This window comes from Gymnogyps californianus, chromosome 24 (genome assembly GCF_018139145.2).
Source record: "Gymnogyps californianus isolate 813 chromosome 24, ASM1813914v2, whole genome shotgun sequence".
Classification (NCBI taxonomy): Eukaryota; Metazoa; Chordata; class Aves; order Accipitriformes; family Cathartidae; genus Gymnogyps; species Gymnogyps californianus.
In genome coordinates this window covers 3800164-3817453 of record NC_059494.1, presented here as the reverse complement: position 1 = coordinate 3817453, position 17290 = coordinate 3800164, and the positions used below count along the sequence as shown (strand labels likewise).

At 55.4% G+C, this 17290-nt stretch overlaps 3 protein-coding genes across 4 annotated transcripts in view; 2 read left to right on the top strand and 1 right to left on the bottom strand.

The window, feature by feature from the left end:
• Window positions 1–6806, top strand: part of RFX2 (regulatory factor X2) — a 60429-nt gene extending 53623 nt beyond the window's left edge. For both annotated transcript variants that reach the window (XM_050910489.1, XM_050910490.1), the window contains 7 exons: window positions 1584–1735; window positions 2663–2760; window positions 3439–3588; window positions 3979–4187; window positions 4525–4678; window positions 6372–6414; window positions 6572–6806. In XM_050910489.1, the coding sequence (XP_050766446.1) occupies window positions 1584–1735; window positions 2663–2760; window positions 3439–3588; window positions 3979–4187; window positions 4525–4678; window positions 6372–6414; window positions 6572–6681 (916 nt within the window). In that variant the 3' untranslated portion in view covers window positions 6682–6806. The remainder of the gene's footprint in view (window positions 1–1583; window positions 1736–2662; window positions 2761–3438; window positions 3589–3978; window positions 4188–4524; window positions 4679–6371; window positions 6415–6571) is intronic.
• Window positions 6807–11045: 4239 nt separating this feature from the next.
• Window positions 11046–14405, top strand: LOC127025595 (la-related protein 6-like). The gene is made up of 4 exons (XM_050910653.1): window positions 11046–11137; window positions 11280–11456; window positions 12162–12372; window positions 12925–14405. The coding sequence occupies exons 2-4, from the start codon at window positions 11290–11292 to the stop codon at window positions 13930–13932; spliced, it is 1386 nt and encodes a 461-aa protein (XP_050766610.1). The 5' UTR covers window positions 11046–11137; window positions 11280–11289; the 3' UTR covers window positions 13933–14405.
• Window positions 14406–15194: 789 nt separating this feature from the next.
• PRR22 (proline rich 22) lies at window positions 15195–17037 on the bottom strand. The gene is made up of 3 exons (XM_050910795.1): window positions 16764–17037; window positions 16297–16357; window positions 15195–16149 (listed from the first exon to the last, which is right to left on the bottom strand). The coding sequence occupies exons 1-3, from the start codon at window positions 17035–17037 to the stop codon at window positions 15195–15197; spliced, it is 1290 nt and encodes a 429-aa protein (XP_050766752.1).
• Window positions 17038–17290: the final 253 nt, after the last annotated feature.

Below are 17290 nucleotides of genomic sequence, written 5' to 3'. Positions count from 1 at the left end.
AATGGCAAGCGAAGCTACTCTGATCTTTGTACTCCTGCCTGCCTCGTTGTTATTGCCTTTTCTTCATCCTTTATGCGTTGGTAGTCTGCTGCCAAGAGACAGGGGAATGCAAATAAGTGAAAATAGAGAAAATTGAAAAGGTGAAGGTTTCTTCTTAAAATTTGTATTAAAAGTCTGTATTGTCCACTTCTACTGATAATATAAGGACTTCTGATAGGGATGTTTTATATTCAGAAGAAAAATGGTAAAAGTTTGAGTAATAAGCAAATAACTCATAATCATCTGTAGAATATGGCCCTGTTGTCCTCAGTAGATGTTACCCAATGGATATTTTCCCGCAAAGAATCACTGTAGCTGTGTTTGATTGTTTCAAAATCTCTTTTACTTAAGGGTATATCTCCAAGGTGTGTAACACCACAGAGAGAGCTGTGCTAGGTACAAATAGGCTCACCTGGATACTGGAGGCAGCGTTTCTGCAGGGCTCTGTCTAAACCAGCCTACCTTGCTAAGGCTGTGTACTCTAGTACCTCTCCATACCACTGCTAATAATCAAGCTAAGTAAATAAAGCACTCCCTCCCCCTGCTTTATAAATATATATACAAATATAAACCCAAAATATTATCAAAGTGGCAAACTGTTTGAAAGCATAATAAAATGCAGAATATGGTTCCACTTAACAGAAAGTTTAGGTACTTGATGGCTAGTTTTGCCATGTGAGTTTACTAAAACTGCTCAGGCAGAGGCTGTAAGTACCTCTTTGTAGTATGTCCAAGGCTTGGCTTTACTGATTTTGATGTAACACATGGGGAAAGTCCCTTCCAAATTCCCAATTGCCAGTGTAGTGTCTGAGCAGCTCTGCTTTGATGCTCTGGCAGTGCATTAAGGCTTCGGTTTTCTCTGCTTGCTGTTTAACCAAATATCTTATACCTTAATCATGCAGAAAAAGTTTCCAAACATCTATAAAGTGAAAATAATGCAAGCCTGATTGACCTCATTCAGTTAGAGATAATATGCTCTGTTCTCATCAAAACACCAAATCTTTTTCCTTCTGAAAACATTCAGCATTTGAAGGTGTTGAACACCTCGAAACCGTTCGTAGGATCTGTCGATACCGGCTGATCTGCTCAAACAACATTTGCTGCAAACGTTTGTCCCCACTGCTACAGCTGAGGAGGTTTAGAGCACAGGGGAGAGGTGTGAGGGTTTTGGAGATAGCTGGGTCTGTAAGGAGGAACCAGCTAAGGCTTTGCTTGCTGAAATGACTGTACTGAAGTACAATTCCCAGGTACACACAAACATGAGTGTGTGAAAGGCAACCGAGGCTAAAGATGGAAGAAGCAAAGGCCAAGCACGGGGAGATGCGGATTTGAGGGAAAACTGTGGTCAGAGCTCTGACCCATGGGCAGAGAGGAGCTTGCAGAGTCGGAGAAGACTTGTACAAACGATCAGATGTTTCCTTTTGAAGGAAACATGAATGGCTTTTTTCTGCTGACAACTGGGGTTAGAAATCGAGAGGAAGGGTGAATGCACTGAATGCAGACCTGCTGCTAACGCTGCCTCCCTCCTCCTCCTCCTCCCGCAGCGAAGAAGAACACGAAGGGACCCTCCCGAAAGATAAGCTGATCACTCTGTGCAAATACGAACCCATCCTCAAATGGATGAGAAGCTGCGATCACATCTTGTACCAGGCCCTGGTGGAGATTCTCATCCCAGACGTGCTCAGACCGGTGCCCAGTGAGTATCCTGCAGCGTGGTCAGGAGGGCACGGGCCGTCCCGACTCCTGCTCAGCTCCTGCTCCTCGCTGGGCTGAGTCATGGGATGTTGTGTCTGATGAACAGCGATCCATGACTCATTCAGTCTGGCTACCACTTGCCACAAAGATTTCCACTGTAAAAGCTGATTTAGAGGTTTTTGTTTTGAACACAAGCTAAAATATTATGGCAACAGCAATATTCCTCCTCCGGCATTGCTCTGCGTCGACGAAACTTTGTGGCCCCTGGAAATTCCCATGCCTTTTAAAATTTGGTTTATTGCATATCACATCTCCTGACTTTGGCTAGGAGTCAAGGTAAAAGCATAGGCTTAATGCACAAGTAAGCACGGCTGATCCTTGTGAGATGTTTCCTTGGAGATAGTATCTTTGTTTATGGAGGACCGTCCTGTCCCTTACAGCACCTCCTGGAAATTTGGGGTCAACTTGCGTTTGGGAGATTAGTGACGGGATATTGAGGGTTTTCTCTCTGATTTGGCTCCTCAGTGAAGTGCGTGTGTCAGTCTCCCCGAGGCCTCAACTCAGCCCTAGACTGGGCCGAGCAGTACTGGAAAGCCATGTCCCTCTGAGGTGCTGTTGTCAGTCTACATGCTGGGGGACATGTGTGTCTTTAAAGAGCATATTTCAACATTTGGAAAATGCTCAGAAGGACCGTGAATAAGAAAAGGATAAGAAAGAATAAGAAAATAAGAAGAAAAGTTTGAGTAACAACATTAGAGAATAAGAAAAATTTGAGTGCATCTCAGGACCCAGCTGATTTTCTTGATGCTAAATCGAGATCACAGCTAACCAGATCAGAGGCTGGGCTTTCCACAGCAGTCCTAAGCTAGAAAGTGGTGTCCAAAGATGAAACGGAACAGCCTTTCTAACTCTGCGGACTTCTTTGCAGGCACGCTTACACAGGCGATTCGTAATTTTGCCAAGAGTTTGGAAGGGTGGCTGATGAACGCAATGAGTGAATTTCCCCCCCAGATTGTCCAGACCAAGGTAAGCAGAGGGAGCACGGTGCAAGTCAGGGATGCGAACGGAGTGTGTGTGTGTGTGTGTGTGTGTGTGCATGTTGGAGTTTTCCACAGTGACTGGAAATCACTGCTGGGGTTTGGCCACGTGTACTCCAGACTAGCACGGTGTAACGAATAATTATGAACCAAAATCAGCAAGGAGTGGGAGGACAGGTAAGGCAATTCCTTTGTACCAGAAGCTGATGATGCTCTGTCCACTGAGCCATTCCTATGTCCTGAAATTGCAGATAAAGCTTTGTGGAAGAAAATCTCTGCACTGGAATGAGGCTGTCCTAGTAGAAAGCGCAGGACACCTCGTGGACTGAAAGGCATTGCAGAGACTGAACCTAAGGCTCCTACTCCCCCTCTCCTAAAGCCATGGATTCTTGCAGCCTGTTCCCACCTTGCTGGTCTCTGCTGGAGGCAGAGTGTGAAAACCTGTTAGTTTAAGGAAAAGAAACCCAGAAGCTGGTTTGCAAGATGCAATAGATGCTGCAAAAGTGCTGCTCTGGAGCGCCCGTGTATGCTTTGGGCAGCAGCGCGGGTGGGACTGCGCAGGTTACCCCAGCTGATGTGCGCTGTGTGCTTGAGCTCAGCATCGAGAAGAGTTTGCTTTCCAGCTCCGTGGCCTCCAGCTCGCGGTGCCCTGCGTGCTGTGTTGCAGGTCGGGGTAGTGAGTGCCTTTGCGCAGACGTTACGGAGGTACACGTCCCTGAACCACCTGGCTCAGGCTGCCCGTGCGGTGCTGCAGAACACCTCCCAGATAAACCAGATGCTCAGCGATCTCAATCGGGTCGACTTCGCCAATGTGCAGGTAACTGATGGTATCTTTTCCTAGGTCATGTTGTCTAGAACTGGGACTGTATAATGAGGTTGTCTGCTGGTAACCAGCACCTTATTTCCAATACTAAAAAGCAATTAAATGAACAATTCAACAGTTTTGGTGTTACTTTTCCAGGTAAGTTTGCCATCTCACTGTGAATAGTGGAGAAGGTACTAAGGAACTTCTGTAAGAAGTAGTGCTACCGACAATAACATAGTTCTAATAATAATATTGTATTGTGGTCCGGACGGATCAGAGGAGACGTGATTCAGAGCTGGTTTGGAGTCCTTGTCTACTAGAAATGAAGTTGAATTCCTGGGTTGGGATGTCACAACCATGCAGGCTTGGCATGAGTAACTGTGAACCCTTCTTCCCGAGCAGGAGCAAGCCTCGTGGGTGTGCCAGTGCGAGGAAGGCATGGTACAGAAGCTGGAGCAGGATTTCAAGCTCACTCTGCAGCAGCAGAGTTCTCTGGACCAGTGGGCTAGTTGGCTGGATAATGTCGTTACTCAAGTCCTGAAGCATCACGAGGGCAGTCCCAGCTTCCCCAAGGCAGCCAGGCAGTTCCTGTTGAAATGGTCTTTCTATAGGTACATTTTCTTTCTCATTTTGGAGGTGTTTCTGCATCGGGCTTTGGGCATGTAAATAGCTCCTTGAAAAGCCAAGGCCAAGTTCTTTACTCCCACACAACTCTGGTTAACTGTTGCTCTGCACTGGTACAGAGGGAGCATTGTGTCTCCTGTATCCTTTCAGGATGGGGATAGGATGCTCCGTCAACTAATTTCTTAAAGTGCTTTGATACTCTTGGGTTAGAGGTAGAAACAGAGCGCTGTGTCCCACAGTACCTTCAGGGTCAAGAATTCACACCAGCCCTGATGCAAGTGTAATCGCACAACCCAAATATTTTGTTTCCCGGCCATTTTCCAGCTCCATGGTGATCCGTGACCTCACCTTGCGCAGTGCTGCCAGCTTTGGTTCCTTCCACCTGATTCGCCTGCTCTATGATGAATACATGTTTTATCTGGTAGAGCATCGTGTCGCCCAGGCAACAGGGGAGACGCCGATTGCCGTAATGGGAGAGGTGAGAATTGTTTATTCCCTAGAAACGAACCCAAACTAAGCAGCGCCTAGAGAGACACGGTTGGTTCACAAACTGCACTGTGTTCTGAACGTGTTTTTATAACCATCTTTGCTGAAGGATTTACTGAGTTGTTTTGAGCGCCTGGCACAAGGATCCAGCTCCTTGAGCATCTTCTGTCCTGGCTCACTAATACCTGAGCTGGTGGGTTTGGGAGCAGTTGAGCATCAGCTGGGCATTGCAGGCCTGGAAGAGGGAGGAAAAGGATCTCCCCACTTCACTCCATAACCTGTGGGTACCAACCCTGACTTTGGGGTTCCCGCCAGAGCGAAGTCCCATCAAACACAAAAACTAAACCGAGCAAAAGAAGGTCCAAAAGTTACTTTCCCTGCAACTTTCAGTGGTACCATTCACCAAACTTCTTCAGGCCTCTGCACGCTCCAGTTACATGTGCAGTCAGCCACTCTCTCCATTTTTGACTTGAAGAAGAGAAATGATGGGTTGTTTATGTTGTTTGGGGGGGTTGGGGGGATTTTTTTAGCAAATCAGACGGTAAATCTGGTGCCTGGCTTGCAGGCAGGTCCTGTCCTGCCTAGCTGAAGCCACATCCAATTTTTCACCCTGAAATGCACAGATTTAAAAGCCCCTGATCAACCTGCGACAGCAATATAGAAACTACTGTTAGATTAAAACTGCTCTCATTTGCTCTTTGAAGCTCATGCTGTTTTCTTCCTTCCCCGGAGCTCAATATAGGGGAGCTGGACAAGTCAACTGCATGCCTTTTGCTTTCCCTTCCCCTCCCGTTAGACCCATGCTGTTGCACCGAGTCAGCAGTGCTGCGGGTTCCCACTATTCCCTGCAAAACCTCTGTCTGTATTGATATTAAAGGAACATGAAAGGCAGAGAGTGGCTTCCAGCAAAACCTAGCTGTGGAGGCTTTCGTCCTTCAGGTTTTGCCTTTCCTTCACTGAACTCTTGCAATATTTCTGTTCTCCAGGAGGAGGCTGATTCTTCCCAGCAAAAGAGGATGAATCGTGTCCTTCCATTTCCATTGCTCGCTTTATAACTCCCGCTCTCCTCAGTTCCTTCTGCTGCCCAACTTTGCATGACTTTTCAGCATTATTGTTTATAGCAATTTAGTGTTTCAGACCTCATCGTAGAGGGAGACAACACATCTCCAGAACCAAATACATCTCCAGCTCTCTGGTTATGCTTGGCACCATGGCCTTGCAAGCCAAAGCACTCTCCTGACATGAATGCAAAGGGTTTGCAGAGAGTTGCAGAGAGGTGGAGTGATGGTAGAGTCCCAGGAGAGGTGAATAGCTGGCGTGTCTGAGCAGTTGGCCGACAGATGCAGCGGGCTGGAGAAAAGGCACCATCCTTTGGTCTGTGGCAGCACTTGGTCGTGACTTGGGAGATGGAAAAATTTCTCCCTTCGTTCCAGAGCTCGATCCTGCCCTGGATTGTTGTGTGTGGTGTTTGCCCAGAGGTTTAAATGGCAGCGACAGACTTTTCCCCAAAACATGCGGTTGGTTTTGCTTTCTGCTCTTCACCACCGGCACTGCTGATGCTTGTGGTTTCTCCTGAGCGCTTAAGCTGCTTGTTAGAATTGCTTGGAAATAGATGCCAACTTGCAGATCTGGCGCCTTGGGTCTCCAGTAAGCCTCACTTACCTTGTAACTCCTTTTTCTTTCAGTTTGGTGACTTCACATCCCTGTCCCCAACACTGCTGGACAAAGGTACCTCCTCTCCCTCAAGGGAAGTCCTGCTGGGTCAGGGTTGAATCGCTGTGGGAGGGGGAACCTCGTGCTGGCTCTTCCACCCTACTCTGTTGGGAAAAAGAACCTCCTCTTCCCCTCCGGTCGCCACTCTCATGCTGAGACCTGTCCTTTGCAGATGACATTAGTGACCTGGGCAGCGAAGTGGACACGGACTCCCGGAGCATGGGGGAGCCGCTGGTGAAACGGGAACGCAGCGACCCCGGCCACTCGCTGCAGGAGATCTGAAATGGGGACTCAGCTTTTCTCCAGCTGGACGAAGACATCCGGAGCCAGGTTTGACGGTCGCAAGCCTGAGTCTCCCCGTATCTGCGTTATTAGTGCCTCTTAGTTTCTCTTTCTGTTTACTTGTGTTTGAGGATGGGCTCCGGGGGTGAGCCCGGGCGGGCGGTGGGCCGGGGCTGGTTTGGCCACCTGCTTTCCTCCAGCATGACTGCTGGCTGGAGGGTGAAGGTCCAAAGTCTGCTACCGAGCGATGGAAGCCTCCATGGTCAGCAGCGGATCGGATGTGCCTGGCTAGGAGAGGCTGTCCTCTCCAGCCTGAGCGAGGCGGGCAAACGAGGCTTTCTCTTTCAGGGAAGGTGGTTTGGGTTTCTTCCCCACTTCTCAGACTTCACTGTGATACAAACTTGAACCAATCAGTGCCCAAGAAGAAGGAAAAATACCTGACCCTTCTCCTCCAGCCTTTCAAGACAAGCTGTCCTGGCTCTGACTTTGCCAAATCATTCGTACCGGGGAGCGCAGGACAGTCTGTCTCTCTTGTACCCGCCTGGGGAGAGGGCACCAAGGCTGCACGTCCATCTGGTCCTGGCAGAGCGGTGCACATGCACGCTCTGGGACTGACACGTATGTGCTCTGGGACTGACACGTATGTGCTCTGGGGACTGACACGTATGTGCTCTGGGACTGACGCATACATGCTCTGGGACTACGGGACAAGCGTTCCCACCTGCTCCCATGTCTCCCCAGCTCGGCGTTTCATCGCTGATCTGCGAATGCTCCTGGGACACTGTCAGGCCAACTCAAGATACCAAAGGACTCTGAGGAAGCGGCAGCTGGTCGCAAAGCGTGTTCATTGCCCCCTGCGCTCTGATGCCCGTGGGCAATCCCACGGGCAATCCCCGTCCTCGCCAGGGTACCCAGGCAGAGGGGAACTGGTCCCGCGTCCTGGGTTTTGTAAAATTCTCGCTTGATGTCCTGCTAAAATGTTGAAGGTAGGGTGCAGCTGCCTGCGGGGCTGCGTCCGGAGCATGGGCGAGGGTGTGCGACTGCAGTGCCTTAGGGTGGGCCGGCGTGCCCGCTTCCCCCCCGCTCTGGGCCAGCCGGCGCAGCTCAGACTCTGATAAAACAGCCCATCCCCTGTAGCAGCGAGGGGCTGTCGCGGGCCCCGGGTATGCTCAACACTACGGTGACGTTTCCCCTTGCTGTATCGCTTCGCCTTCTCCTGCGGCAGCGTTGCAGCGTTGCGGTGGTGGCTCCCGTGGGGCTGAGCTGGGGGAGCTTCTGCCCCAGCGGGGTTTTATTCTCCCTTTCCGTGTCCTGTGGGGTCTGGGCTGACGTGGACTACAGGGCAGAGGAGGGGGGTGGAATCTGTCATCAAGCCAAACTGCAAAAACAAAGCCCCGGGGCAAATCTTTCTGTGAATAAAGGCCGTGTCATAAATAGCTTTTATTATTATTATTTCTAATGATACAGTATTTGATGTGAGCTTTTCCAGGGGTCTCGTGTACATTTGCATATCAGAGTATATTCTATCCAAATATATTATTTACTCATTCCAAATGGTACTAAGGTAGCTGTGACACTTTAAAAAACTTTGCTAATGGAAAGTAAAAAGAAAGTGTGTATAGTGGCACATCTTTCCCTCTTACCGTCCCGTGCTGTTGTCTGTCAGGGTGATGTTTGTCTGTAAATGTCTCATATCGAAGTAGCAGGAGACAAGTGAGAAAGCCGGATTTATCTGTAAATAATGACAATGAATACTCCCTGGGTCAGAGTCCGCACTTCAGATCCTGCTGATGAGATAAGATGGTCTAAAAAAACAACTGAGCAACCAAGTCTTAAACTCCCCTGCTCCCACTGAGTGTGATAGCAACTTCAGCAGGCGCGTTGGCTCTTCTTTGCAGCCGCTACCGACCGAACCCAGCCACCTTCTGCTTACCACGGACGTGCAAACGAGATGCTCTGGAGCTCTGCAGCACTGTGCAAGGAGTCTGGATAACCACCTAAACCCAATATGCACAAAATTCCCAGCTAAACCTGAATAGCAATAAACGTATATCAAATGCTCAGGCCTGTACAATAATTGTTGTGGTCCCATTTCTTCTTTAATCACTGAAAGGAGATGTCAGGCAGATGCTTCAGCCTTGCAGTGTCGGGGGGAGATGCAGAATCTGCCCAGTGCAGTCTAATTAAAGCAGTTTTGGCCAGGGATCCGGTGTCTGCAGGAAGGCAGATTCGCCGCGAAACAGCAGCCGGTTTGTAGGGTTACTATGCCCATTACACCAGGGTTCACGGAGGTGAGCAGAGGCTGAAAGATCAGGCTGCTGCTAAGCACAGGGCTGTAAGAAGCATTTTCTAATTACGCTTCCAGACTAATTGTGGAGGATGGGAGCAGTATGACAGGGATGTGATGAGTGACAGATCATTCCTGCTCTGACCCCTTGGGAAGGGGAAGGTTTAGCCTCAGCCTCTCTCCCGCTGCGTCCTTGCTTGCTTCACTTTCCCTCTGGATTATGCCCAGTCTTGCGGGGATGGCCGGACCAGCCTGAGCCTCTGCCTTCGGATACTGAGTCAGGTTATTTCCCCCTGGCTCCCTGGGGAGCTGAGCAGCACCTCCTGACCCCAAGCATACCCAGCTGCAAGCAGAAAGCAAAGCACAGCTCAAAATGCCCCCGTTAAAACACACACACAGCCAGCTTCGGCTTGCCTCTGGCTCCATCGCCTCTCCTAGATGGGCAAATCCCTGCAGAGATTTCGGCGCGAGCGTCGCTGCGGGGCTGGGCTGGCAGGCTGGGGAGCTGCCGGGCTCGGGCGGTGGGACCCCAGCAAAGGACGGGGGCAAGCCGGGCTGCCTGCCAGGGACAGGCAGCACCCACGCGTGGGCAAAGGGTGGTTTGCAGCACTGTCAACGCCTGTGATTCCAGTTGAGAGACAACTCAGCTGGGAGTGTTGGGTGTGGGGGTTTAAGCCCTGTAGTGTCCTGACTGGCAGGGGATCTGCCTCCCGCTGCAAATTCAGGTGAGTCCTCGTCACCACCTGCCACCAAGTGCCACCACCCTTCAGGGACCGAGGCTGTTCCCAGTTCCCTTGCCGGGCGGCTCTTGGCCACCTCTCTCATCCCAGGACTTTCTCTTCCACCCACCATCTCATGGCCACGCAGTTCCCAACCAGCAGAGAGAGACGGGAGGTGGCAGGGGAGGTGGAGGTGGTGGTGGTGGGGTGACACGAAGTGCACCAACCCCAAGGAAACCAGGAGAGTGCAACAGCCCAGAAGCAGTTTGGCATTGCCAGTCCCTGCGACTCGTCCCAGAAGGATGAGCTTCGAGCTGGACAGTGTGGCACAGCCTGGGGATTCATCGGCAGCAGCCCTGCACGGCTGGGGCAAGGTGTTCAGGCAGGGGAGACTGCAGTGCTGCCTGCAGAGCTGCAGCCAGGGACTGGCCTGCCCCTGTGGGAGATGCTGCCAGTCTGGTGACAGTCAGGTTGTTTCGAGAGCTCAAGGTGGACGTGTGACGAGCCGTTGGCCAGTCCTTGTGGCCATAGGGCACAGAGAAACGTCAGCTATACCCCATGCCTGGACAGACGGGCTGAGGGTCAGCCAGGTCAGGCTCCCAGGATCGACCCCTCCAGACGGCAGCTCTGGTTCACGGCACCCTCCGCGGCCCCCCGTGCCCTGGCATCGCCGCCTGCCCTAGCCCCTCGCTGCTGCCCGATGCAGGGCTCAAGCAACAGGGATGAGTTTCATCCTGGACCTCCTTCCCCATCTTGTACTGAAGCTATGGGCTGTCCTGCCCCACAGCATCACCCCCTCCCAGGGGGCCCGTGCCCTTCCCTGGGCTTCACCCCGTTCTTGGGGCTCTTCTGCTGCCTCTCATTGGGGGGGGGGGGAGGCGATTTCTGCAGGAAGAAGGACCTTTGCCTGTCACTCTGGCAGCACCAAGAGCCCAACCAGCGCCCTAGACTGAACCCTCCCTCCACCTCCATGTGACTGTTACTGTCCCTGTGCAAGACAGGGAAACTGAGGCACGGCCCGAGATCCCTCATGGCAGCGGTTCACTGCCCCACTGGGTACCACAGGGGACCGGTGCTGCTGCCCCTGCTCCTCCCCTGCCCGCCCGGCCCGGCCCGGCCCGGCCCGGCCGCCGCCGCCGGAGGAGCGCGCCTGCCGCCGGGCTCAGCTGGGGCCGCTCAGCCCGCAGCCAGGTTTCACCTGGAGCCTGGGGGGGTCTGGGAGGGGGGGGGGGGCAGGTCCGTAACCGCCCACTGCGGCTCCTTCTGGGTGGCTGCTCTTATAAACCGGCAGCCTACTTACCCTGAGGGCTTTTTCTTTCTTTTTTCTTTTCCCTTTGTTTTTTTTTTTTAGGAGCTTTAGTTTGGTGGTGGGGAGGGTTGGGGCCTGCTGCCTGCAGGTCTCTAGGATGTAGTGCCGGGACTTTCTACCCTTCCCAGCACTGCCAAGCAGGTAAGGGCACAGCACCGAGCTGCCTCCGCTCCCCCATCCCTGGGCTGGGGTTGGGGCTGCAGCCCAGAGCAGGGCTCTGCCCCGGGGCTGGCCGCAGCCAGGAAGCATCCCGGCACTGTCCTTCTCCTGTGTAATGTCCCAGATGAAGGACGATGTCATCACGTAGCTCTGGGGTGGCCTTGGAGCTCGGTTCCCAGCCCAGCTGCAGCACCCCTCTGCCACTGCAAAGAAATTCCTTCCCGGCACTGCATCTCCTTCCACCACGGAGCCGCTCATTTCCCCTGCTCAGCCAGGAGGACTTCTTCGAGAGCTTCAGTGGGTACGTGGCTGCTGGGTTGTGCGTGGGTGTCCTGGTTTCGGCTGGGACAGAGTTAACTTTCTTTTTAGTAGCTGGTACAGTGCTGTGTTTTGGATTTAGTGTGAGAATGATGTTGATAACACTCTGATGTTTTACTTGTTGCTAAGTAGCGCCTCTCTTAAGTCAAGGATTTTTCAGCCTCCCGTGCTCTGCCAGCAAGCAGGTGGGCAAGAAGCTGGGAGGGAGCAGAGCCGGGGCAGCTGACCCCAACTAGCCAAAGGGCTATTCCATACCATGGAACGTCATGCCCAGTATATAAACGGGGGGGAGTTGGCCGGGAGGCGTGGATCGCGGTTCGGGAACTAACTGGGCATCGGTCAGTGGGTGGTGAGCAATTGCATTGTGCATCACTGTTTTTTTTCCTTCCCCCCCCTCCTTTTTTTTTGTTGCATTCCTTTTCATTACTATTATTATTATACTTCATTATTACTATTGTTAGTATTTTACTTTAGTTGTTAAACTGTTCTTATCTCAACCCATGAGTTTTACTTTTTTTTTTCCTTTGCTTTCCTCCTCCTCACCCCACTGGGAGGGGGAAGGGGAAAACGGCTGCGTGGTGCTGAGTTGCTGACTGGGGTTAAACCAGTCCCACTGCGGCTGGGACTGGGCAGTGCTGCACATCCCAAAGGCCACCAACTCACGCCTGTGTCCCTGCTGCTCTGCCAGGAGCTTCTGCGAGGTGAGCGATGTTTTGGGGGCTGATCTGTTGGACTGCAACTGCTCCATCCCTGACCCGCAGCTGGTCCGGAGGATCGTGTCCCAGGTAGAGTTCTACCTCTCTGATGAGAACCTGGCCAAGGACGCTTTCCTCCTGAAACATGTCCAGAAGAACAAGATGGGCTTTGTCAGCATCAAACTGCTGACGTCCTTCAAGAAGGTAGGCAGCCCACGGTGCCGGCCAGCCAGGGTGGGAAGTGGCCTTCGTGTGGAGGGTGTCTGGGTGCACTCTGGGTGTCTCTGGTGGGGTGTACGGTGAGGTTCAGGCTCTGCTCAGGCTGTCTGTGTCCCAGCAAAGCGCTGGTGGTGCAGAGCTGGGCTCTGCTCTCTGCCTTCAATGTGCTACAGCAGTTCTCCAACCAGGGAGGGTGGCTGGGGAAGCAGTGAACAGTCCTCAAACCAGCCCCAGGGCTGGATTCACCTCTTCTGCCCATGGTCCCCCCGGGCTGCTTTGGGAGAGATCATCCCTTAACCAAAAAACTGCAGGGAAGCGCTGGTGGTGTGACGTACGGGGAAGCCATAGCTTGTTGCCGCGGTCCAGGGGGCACTGGGGACCTTCTCCTGCAAACCCCGAAGATGCTCACGTGGAAGGGGGATGTTGCCTTGCCATGACTTCAGGTTAATGGGGTTGCAGCCTGCCTGGATGATGGGTTTAGGAAGGTCCCTGCCTGGGGAGACTCACGGGGACGCAGTGGCCCCCTCTCTCCCACAGGTGAAATACCTGACGCGTGACTGGCGGCTCACGCTCTATGCCCTGCAGTTCTCGGAGCTGCTGGAGGTGAACAAGGAGGGCACCAAAGTGAGGCGGCGGGTCCCCGTCCCCGAGTCCCTGCTGAGCATCCCCCCCAGCAAACTGCTGCTGGCCTGGGAGCTGCTGCCCCAGGAGCAGGACGTGTTGCTGCCGCTCCAGAAGAACTTCCTTGAGACCATCACGAGGATGTTCAGCCCCTTCGGCGCCATCACCTCCATCCGCATCCTGCGGCCGGGCCGCAAGCTGCCCTCCGATGTGCGGAAATACACGTCGCGCTTCCCCGAGCTGCTGAGCAAGTGCTGCGCGCTGGTGGAGTACGAGAGCCTGGAGAGCGCCCGCAGGGCCTTCGAGGACCTCGGCCGCCAAAGCCGCCCGGGCGGCGAGAGCATCAAGGTGGTCCGGCTCTGTGGGAAGGGCTCCAAGAAGAAACCTGGAGCTGAGAGGGAGGTGATGGAGGAGCTGGTGGACACCCCAGGTTGGAAAGCACAGGCGGCGGCCGCGACCTTCTCCTATGGCATTGGGGACTCCCTGCTCTGCAGCTCCCTGGAGTCAGATCATGCCCTGGCGTCACCGCCCCTCCTCCTGCACAAGGACCCCTTGGCACCCACCTGGCCCGGTGGCGACTTCAAGCCCAGTGATTTCAGCAGCTCCTTCACTGGATCGCTCCTCACCAGCAAAGTCTTCCCTCCGCTTGGGACAGGCTTGGGCACCGGCAGCTGCTCCAGCTTCTGCTCCAGCACCGAGAGCCCCCGCGGCTGCGGCTGGGGGAGCGGGGCGGGTGCCTGGACACCCTGGCGCAGCAGCCCCTCTCTAGATGCCAAACCTCCTCCCGGCAATCCCCCAGCAGCGAAGCGGGTGCCTGAGCTCCTCAGCCTGCGGGATGGGGTGCTCCGCCTGCCCCATGGCCCCAATGGTACCAAGGGCTTCTGCAGCAGCTTTGGGAGAGGAGAGCTCGTCCTCCGGCGCTGAGGCTCCTTTACGTTTGCGTTTGAGGCTTTTTCTTTTCTTTTGTTTTCCTCCTTCTCTCGAGCAGAATAACTCTCTGTGGCTCCCGAGAGCTGTGGGCAGTGGTGGTGCAGCCGCTCCAGGGGACAGGCGTTTTGGGGCAAGGACGATGCTCGGGGCGGGTCAGCGTGCGAGGCGGGATGCTGAGCAGCAGCAGCAGCACCGGGAGCTGTGCCGTGCCGACACCAGTGGGACTGCGCCTGCCCAGGGTCCAGACCGGTTCCCGCCACCCCAGCGGCATCACTGGGACTGTCCTAAGGTGGGGCTCAGCCCCCTTGACCCCCGGCGCTGGGGGACTGCCCCGACGGGGACCTCACCCTGCACCTTCTGCAAGGCAGACCCGGAAAGGTGAGGCTGCTTCCCGAAGGTGCCGTTGGCTGCATTGGCCCCAGGTTGTGGAGCTTGGATGGGAAATGGGCAATAAAGAGAGATGAAGTTTCCAGGCACTTTCTGGCCAGTGCAGTGATTTTTTTTTTTTTCTTTTTTTCTTTTTTTCCCCCTTCCTAGTCTTGTGGCTGCTCAAGGTGCAGCCAGACAAGGGGAGGAGAGTCCCTGCCTGGCCTGCAGCTCTCTCCCTTGCCATTCTTGGGGTGAATTGGGGTTATTTTGCTGCGGCAGTGAGGCAAAGCCGGGCTCCGGAGCTGAGCGTGGTGGGACCCGAGGAAGGGCGTGATTGTCTTGAGGCTTTGAAGGGCTTTGCACTGAGCCCTGTCCCCGCTGGAGGGGACGCTGGTTGTCTTCAAGATGAAGGCCTTGCAGCCCTTGTTGTTGTGTGTGTCTGTCCCCCGCCCTGGCCCCCCAAGGTCTGCCCTTGTCCCAGGGGCTCTGTGCTGCTTTCTGCGTGGGGCCATGTCCGTGAGTCCTGCAGGGACCTGTCTGTCCTCGCTCCCCCGCCAAAGGGCTGCTTCCCATGGGGAAGGGGACAGAGGAGTTCCCCCCCTGCCATTGCCTGCCCCGCTGGCGGTGACTCAGCCCTGGGGGTGGCTTGGTGCCCTTGGGAGCTCGCTGGCTCTGATTTGGGGCTCAGCGGGGCTTTTGCACCTCTTGGGTGCTGTTTCCCCGTGCCCCCTGCGTTCCCTCCCCCCCCCCCCGACACAGGCACGGAGCGGTTCTGGACAAACAGCATTTAATGGGGAAAAAAAGAAAAGGTCCCATCAAAGCTACTCTAACTCCCCCCCCCCCCCAATACACCACCCCCACTCCCCCATCTCATCCCTGCAGTGGGTCTAATCCCCCTCTGCCACCCCCATGCTGGCTGCGAGAGCCCTGCGCTTGCTGGGTGGCTTTGGCAGGGTGCTCTTCGCCCACTTCTTCCCCCGCTTCTCTGCCGGGGCAGGCTGGGACGGTGGCAGGTCCATCCCCGCATCCCCCCCCGGCTCCTGGGGCTCCATCCCGATGGCATTGAATTCTTCTAAGCTCACGGTGGTGTCGGTGGTCTCGGGGATGCTGTAGTCAGGGGTGAGCAGCTCCTTGGGCAGTGAGAGCGAGCTGAAGTCGCAGGGGGGGATCGCTGTGCCGGTGTCATCAGGGTGCCCAGGCATGGGGCCGCTGCTGGGATCGTCCTGGCTGACCCCCACCGCATCCAGGGAGCAATCAAAGAGCGTTAGGGCCTCTTTGAGAGGCACCTCCTTGAGCAGTGCAAGGTTGTGTGCCGGGTCCTCGAGGGCTTGGTTGTGGGGGGCAGCGCAGGGGCTGGGGGGGACGTCGCTGCCCAGGGGTGCCTCCGCGGGGGTGGCCGTGCTGGAGATGTTGATCTGTGCAGACTGCCCCTCGATGGGCTCAAAGCTGGGGATGGACGTCAGCAGCACTGGAAGGGCTGGGGCCACTGCTGTCCCCTCTCCACTGGTGTCACCGGGGTCCCCAGGCATGGGGCCGCTGCTGGGATCGTCCTGGCTGACCCCCATCGCATCCAGGGAGCAACCAAAGAGCCTTAGGGCCTCTTCAAGAAGCATCTCCTCGGACACTGCGAGGTTGTCTGCCAGGTCCTCGAGGGCTTGGTTGTGGGGGGCAGCGCAGGGGCTGGGGGGGACGTCGCTGCCCAGGGATGCCTCCGCGGGGGTGGCTGTGCTGGAGATGTTGATCTGTGCAGACTGCCCCTCGATGGGCTGGTAGCTGGGGATGGAGGTCAGCAGCACCGGCGGGGCTGGGGCCACCGCTGTCCCCTGATTTTTGTAGGGTGCGAGGTGTTGCAGTTGGCCCTGGGGGGTCCCTGGGGCTGCCCAGGCCAGGGGGGTCCCGCAGACCCCGGGGCCCCACAGGGCAGCACCCGGCAGAGGAGCAGTGCCGTGGCCGAGCATGGAGGCGGCCGGTGGAGGCAGGATGGTGTTGGTCCACTGGATGTGGAAGACCCGGGGGTCGAAGAAGCAGCCACATGGAGCCCTCTGCAGACCTGTGTGGGTGGGAGGGAGCCGTGCTGGGCTGGGGGGACCCTCCAGGGGCACCCACCGAGCTGGCCCCGATGGCCAACGTCCCCCGGCTCTGCGCCAGGCACATGGGGAGCTTGTGGCCGGGGCACTCCCCGCGGGGTGAGCTGCTGTGCTGGCGGGACGGGGTTGCAAATCAGGGAGGAGACTCGCTTCTAGGAGGTGAAACGGGAGAGATGGCCCCAAGTATTTTGGAAATTCTCTGGAAATTGGATTTACTGGGCCCACGTCACCCAGGCAAGGGCAGGGACGCTCACGTGGGCTTGCTGAAGCCCTGTGTGAAAATTGCCAGGGGGATGGGTGGGATGGGGGTGCCAGGGGGTCGGGGATGCTGAAGGTGCCGGGGTGCCAGAGCAGACAGGGGTGCCATACCTGCTGGGGGTGCCTGGGGCACCCAGGCTGCAGGGAAGGGCTGCTCCTGCCCGGGCACTTGGAACAGGGTGGCTGAGCCTGAAAGAGATGGGAGTGATGGCCGGCGGTGGTCACCTCCGCTCTTGCCTCCAAGAGCGTCCCCGGGCTGCAGGGGTTGGGGTCGGTCCCTACCTTGGGGGTAGAAGGTTTCGGGGAGCACAAAAGTCTGAAGAAACTGGGGCGCCGGCGGGGGCCAGGAGCCACGTGGTGGGAGCCGCAGTGGTGGCAGCGCCATGGTCCGTTCTGGCTGTTGGCTGCTAAGGACTCTCTGGCATCTCCCAGGATGGAATGTAGGGGCTCCCCGTGTTCCGTCCCACCCCAACAGCCTCCCCAGCTCTTCCTGGGGAGGGAAAGGGTTAAGGGGGGGGCTGGGGTGGCCCTGGCCCCTATAGGCACCTATCGGGGGCTGTGGGTGCAAATGCTTTTTGCTTTAAATAGTATTTTTCAGGGGGGGAAAAGAACAAGTTGATTCAGCGGAGGTGAGTGGG